The sequence below is a fragment of the Sipha flava genome, unplaced genomic scaffold (assembly GCF_003268045.1).
Source record: "Sipha flava isolate LNK unplaced genomic scaffold, YSA_version1 3_pilon_pilon, whole genome shotgun sequence".
NCBI lineage: Eukaryota > Metazoa > Arthropoda > Insecta > Hemiptera > Aphididae > Sipha > Sipha flava.
The window spans coordinates 2,907,345-2,913,925 of NW_020273108.1; the positions used below are offsets into that span (position 1 = coordinate 2,907,345).

The 6,581-nt window shown below is 34.0% G+C and overlaps 1 protein-coding gene across 2 annotated transcripts in view; it reads left to right on the forward strand.

Moving 5' to 3' along the window:
- Positions 1-6,054, forward strand: part of LOC112688709 — a 15,710-nt gene extending 9,656 nt beyond the window's left edge. Inside the window, exons 2-3 of one of the 2 annotated variants that reach the window (XM_025562042.1) lie at positions 5,113-5,456; positions 5,487-6,054. In XM_025562042.1, coding sequence (XP_025417827.1) covers positions 5,113-5,456; positions 5,487-5,688 — 546 coding nt within the window. In that variant the 3' untranslated portion in view covers positions 5,689-6,054. Of the gene's footprint in view, positions 1-5,112 lie in introns of both variants that reach the window. The other variant, XM_025562041.1, reaches the window with a different exon arrangement.
- The last annotated feature ends 527 nt before the right edge of the window (positions 6,055-6,581 follow it).

The window sequence follows — 6,581 nt, forward strand, 5'->3', positions numbered from 1 at the left end:
GCTCAACGCCAAGCTGAACGAGAGCGGCGCCCGGCTGTCCGGCCGCGGCGTAGTCGTGTTCCCGACCAACTGATCGCCGCCGAACGCGTCGGACGCCGCGCGGCGGTCGGTTGCGGGCAAGCGACGACGCGCCTCCGAGTGTTCCGGCGGAGCGCAACGAAAACAACGTTGTAAGAAAATGTATATAAAAATAAAATAACACGCTTGTAGTACGATAATAACGTTCCGTTTACGAATATGTATCGCAATCTCGTACCGTCGCTACGGGCCCTCGTCGGTTTCGGATCGGTTCGAACCGTTTCAGTCCGACGTGCTCGTCTCGCGGATGTTTCGCTGGGAACGAGTCGCAACGATCGCCCAACGGAATCGCTGATGTTTATCGACGCCGAGTCGGCCGACCGCTGCTGCCCAACTCGGCGTCTCTGGGACCGCACCGCCATTCCGATCGCGCTCCACAACCGTCGAACGTAATAATATTTTGTACGTCGGTGGATTCGCCGCGAGTACCGAACATTTGTTCGCGTTCCAACAGCACGGCGGCAACATTGTAAATAAATTGAAAACTATTAGTTGTTCGTCCGTTTAAACGTTTTATTATAAATTACGCGTGTACTTTTATTTTACTTTTTTTTTTTTGTTTTTTTTTTTTTTTTTTGTTAAACTAAGCTAAGATCGAAGTACTTGTATATCGTTACGTTTAAAACACTTTAATTGTACACGACTAAATAAATACAGTTCCAAATGATAATTATTTCCGTACAAACACTCTTTCAAACGTCTATTCACTTACGCGAAGATAAAATGCTTCGCCGGAAAGAAATATATAATCAAGGAGTACACCGAAAATACGAAAACTTGGTTTGTGTACTTCTTCCGATGGCGACGTTACGGTTTCCGAGTAAAAATCTGTATCAATCGACGGTGGCGATGCGTTACACAAAACAATTAAACGCGATCGATTCCATGACATTATAGATTATTGTGTGCTGTATTTTACTAGGACGTCAATCTCCGAGTAGATATTTGCAACAAAATAAAAATATATACGGATTAATCTTTTCCGTTATATGTTTTATGTTGAATTTCTCACAATGTTATAATAAACAAATTAAAGGCAGATGCATAATACACAAGATGGCTATGATAGCAGCCGTTGCAGTTTACGCTTGAAACGTGTTTACTCAAACAAATGCAACATTTATTTCGTGTTAATAATTGTTTGATGTTATATTATTGAAATAAAAGTTAAAAAAATATTGCTTTTTCTGATCGTTTGAAAATAAAACATGATTTTTTCTTATCTCATTCCTTTATCGCTAGAAGTTTATTAATAAAATTATATATGTTTTTCTTGCGATAAAAATGTGGAATATTGAAATCGAACCATATGTTTCTTTGCATTTAAAACTAAATTTTATTTAAATTATATTATTTTAATTGTAAATATTTTCTTAATTTTTGAGACATTTTCATACTAAAAAGTTTTAATAACGGTATAATTAGAACTAAATAATTAACCCTAAAACACAATTCAAAATTATGTATAGAATTAGTACTAACATTTAAAAGGACTATAATACAGTAAATATATATTAAATTCATGAACTGTATAAATACACACATACAGCATAAATTATATAAATTTTATCTACATTTATATATTTATAAAATAATATATTTTAAAATAGTGCAACAAAACTTATTTCAGTTATTCTTATTTGTAATAATTAATTTTACTTTTAAATACTAAAAAATAATAAAAAATTATTTAGAATAATCTATGAATGCTGGATATAGCTTACTTAGTATCTGAAATACAAATTTAATTTCACAAAATATTTACAATCCAAAGTCTAATAATATTATAATGAAATAATATAAAAACAGCTATTCAAAAAAAATAGACAACCTTAATAGATTTCTATACGAGTCTAAGATATAATATTTGACCTATTTTGTACTTTTTTTTTGATTAAAACACCGTTGCTGAGTTTTTGATAAGAAATTTATAAAACATAAATCATACTACTGACAGTAAATAACTATACAGCCAATTTTTAATCTCTTTTAATAAAAGGTTCTGGATAAAAGTTTACATTATATTCATATTTTATAAAACACAATAATAAACTATTACTTAAAATAATGCAACATTAAATAAACAATTAATAAATAAAATAATCACTAGCCATTTTAAAATGAATATTTTATATCAGGAATATCCTTTCCTTCTTTAAAATTCAAATTCTAAAATTTTTAAAAAAATGTTGTGAAATTTTTGGAACCTATAAAATTAAATATTTTTATGAAATGTTAATGTGTTTCCTTAATATGATGATGAAATAGTCACTGAGAATTCCCACTATATACTACACTTATTTTTAGTTCGTTAAAAGTCAAAAACATTTTCTCGAAGAACTTTGCAGTTAATAAAGTACATTATAATGTTAATTAGCTATTTAACTATTACAACCAATAATAATGTACGTTAGATATATAGATAAATATATAATTTTTAATGTTTAAATGTGTGTCAAAGTAATTATACAACAATGTATCATATTCATTAGCATTTCAATTAATATCCTGTAGAACAATATTATTGTGTATGTTGTATGTGTACACATATGTTGAAGATATTTCTTTGTTGAATTATTATTGACACATTGTATATGTAACACAGAAAAAAAGTAATGAAGGCTCATTTATGAAGGGCATTAGAAAAATAAAATATTGTAAGATGAATATATCAAACATTAAACATTATTAAAAATGTATGCTCAAATATCAACAATGTCTCAAGTAATCGGATATATGAATATTTTTTATCATAAATAGAGAAAATTTTCAAAGATGTAAGAATATAATATCAATAAGGCTTTCTGACTTAATAGTAATTAAATTTATATACGGATGATTGAAAGATAATTTAGTTAACATTGATCGGACAACTAAAATATTAAACCCACCGACGTTAACCAAATTGAATAATAGTTGGTGACTATAATTGTTATTTTGTACGGGTGTATGCACTCAAAGGAAGTTATGAAATAAGCGTTACCTACTCGATTGAAAATTAATATAAAATAACATAAATTCTTTGGTGTTCGGCCAAAACAATGAATGAAAAAATAGTGAATTCAAAATATCGAAAAAAAATGTAGCAAAACTGAGTTATAGCCATAGAAAATGTTTGAGAAATAACTATAATAATTCTCGTATCAATAAAATTAGATATGTTTCAATTAGGTATAGGTATAATAAGTTATAATTAATAATAATATAACTATCTGAGCCCAACGTAATACGCCCTATTGCTTTTATCGTGAATAGTGAACGGAGTACACAGTACAGAAGTATCACTCACTTCATCTTATAATACTAATGACAATATTTATTATTTGAAAAGTATCACGTACAACTTGAGCTTACAAATGTAAGGGTTGTAATTTTTAATTAATAAATAATATGTAATATATATTATAATATTATTTTTATAATATTAAGACAAATCAAAATCTGTGAATAAAAATAATCTTAATTTTTTTTTAAATATTATTTTTGTTTGTTCGCAATATTTCATTCGATTAACTTAAATATAAAATAAACTATAGAGTATAAATAACATAAATATATAATAATTCGCTGTTTTGGTTTTTGTAACAATGTAAACTTCGATTTTTCTTATTTCACTATTTTTCAACTAGCTATTTTTTTTTTTTCGTCATTTTGGCTTAGTACCAAATTCTTTATCTGTATTACCATAATTTGTCAGGTAAACTGATATTATTGTTGTGTAAAAGATCCATTGAGTCAACGGTGAGTATTAATCTATCTGTTAAGCACGTAGCTCTTATAATTAACATTTTAAAACTTACACCTAGTGGTAAAATGGTTCGAAGGGAAAGTTTTTAGTTTACACCAATTACATGCCCAAAAACGGATGAGACTTCACGGTCAAGTGAGATACAGAGACGGATGAATGATGTTGCTTTATTCGTCTTTTAAATTTGAAATCAATTCACATGAACTTACTATTTTATTGAATTTGTTGAAGTTTTTCGTAATTTTTTCTCCATTTATTGTGAAAACGTTCGAGAAGTTCAAAAAATTACCAACTCGAATTGACGACCAGACACAATATTTCATCTGAAAACTTGCGTAATTGCAATGATTGAAACTATGGAAAAAGAAAAAAAGCAAAAGAAAGGTAAAACCAATTCACTCCTTGTTTCGCTCAAAATCGAAAACGATAAAATACTTGTACAATACACTAACATGGGTTAGGCATAGTTGACAAACGTTTTTATCACTTGCCGTCATTTCTCTCGACAGTTAAGATGTGATTCCTGTGCACGCTTTTTTAGAGACACGCGGCCAATGTGATTTCTTTTTTGGCCGCGTTATCCAATAGTGATTCTTGTGTACACAAATGGAGACGCGCGAGACTAGAATTAGAAATGTACTACACCGTTGCATCGAGTCCCTCTGAAACAACGGTTATGCTGTGCGTTTTCGAATATAACCGTTTTACCATTTATCATCATGTGTAGGTACCACATCCGTGATCAAAAAAAAAAATTATCATATGACTACTTCTTTTAGAATAAGTAGACGAAGAACAAGGCATCATAATATTGTGTGTTGGATAAAACCAAGTGCATGCATTTTTTCTTAGCCAAGAAAACAGCCGAAGGGTTTTTCGGTGTCCCGACGGAAAAAATTTTTACGGCAAAATGTAATCGAATTCAGAGAATTTTCCTAGATTGAGCCGGAATCGAATTGAAATACGTATCGGTCAATATATTTCGACGTTTTCATCAAGCTTCAGGCTCTCGGGTCACGCGCGGTTTGTGCGTCATGACTGCTTCCGGAACGGCGCACATAGGTTACGTTTCAAAACGAGTAAAGTAATACCTGCGCAGGGCCAAATTCAAATCACGCCGCGTCTGCCAGGCGCGTGCACAGGAGTCACACCCGTATTTCACCGGTACCGTCATCGGTCGGGGTGGACCTAAGGTTCAACGCTACGAGTGACCTCCCACGAGACACGACTCGTACGACCGACCGATGTGAGCATTGTTAACGTTGTTTTTTTTTTTTTGTCCGCAGACCTGTTCGCCGGCCGACGATGACAGCGCGACGTCGCCGGCCGCAGCCGACAAGCCACCGGCCGAAGCGCCGGGGGCGGGAACGGACGGTGCATCAGAGGGCGGCATCGGTTCCGCGATCAGCAAGTACAAGAGCGATATGAAGGACTTCGGTTCGGAGGTGGTCACGGCCACCGGGGAATTGATGAAAGCGATCAGCTGTGCGACCGTGGCCACATCCAGGTTTCTAGTGGCCGTATGGAACGGCGTTAGCCAGACGACCGCGAAGACCGGCGAGACGGTGGCCACTGGTTACCAGATGGCCAACCGGTTGACCAGCAAATTGCCGATGATCGGCACCATCACCACGGGTGGCGAGCACCTGTTGCTCGCCACCACGTCCACGTTCAGTGAGAACGCGGCGTCCAACAGTGAGCGGCGCAAGAAGATGGTCAACGATCTGTACTCGAAGGTGGACAGTTTCCGTCCGAGCTCCGCTTCGGCCACGGCAGCCGAAGCTCCGTCCACCGCACCTGCCGCCGACGCCAAACCGGACGCCGACGCCCCACCGGACGCCAACGCCCCACCGGCGCGTTGACGTCTGAAAAACCCGAACGTTTTCCAACACTGATACGCTAACCTCTTCAGCCCACCGACAAACCGTTAACAGAGCCTGCGAGAGCTTGGGCGCAAAAAATTACCATTTTCCGCAAAGTTTTTCTTACACGTTATTATTCTACTGCACACTAAATGTCACGAAGCCATGTGAAAAATTAAAAAATAAAAATTATCCCACCACCGTAACCAGAAACCAAATATTACTGTTCAAACCGTGTACCTATACATTTCCCGTTTCATTTTTGTCTGTTGATTTAAGTCATTATTATCGTCTGCTGAATATTAAGTATATTCTCAACCCGACAAAAAAATAATTTTATAATAAACTATACTGTTTTTTATTTTATTTTTTTTTTACTATTTCATTCAACTGTATAATCATTTCATGGGATATTTTTATTTATTTTTTTTTTTTTTTTAATCTTAAACCCTGTAAAACGTACAATTTAAATGATTATTTATGTATAATTTCAATAAAAACAACTAAAAGTACGATTTCAAATGGTAAATCAAAACAAAACCAACAAAAATCACATTACGTTTTATTAAATAATAATTTTTTCGATTTATCCCTAAAACGTATCTGTATCCTTACATGCTCTATTAATATGAAAATAACTTCAATATTGTTTTGCGAATGACTTTGCAGTTTCATTTCATTACAATATATTACGTGTTCCGGTCAACTATTATCTGCGTCTAACACGGGCGGGTTTAAAGGGGTGGCTAAGGGGGCATTAGCTCCCTCCCCACTTGGGACTAAGCTATCTATATTACAAAGCAAAGTATAATTATATATTGATAATTATAATAAAATATCGTCAATGGTCATTGATGAATATGGTACCTATTTTATATATTTTTTTTTATAAA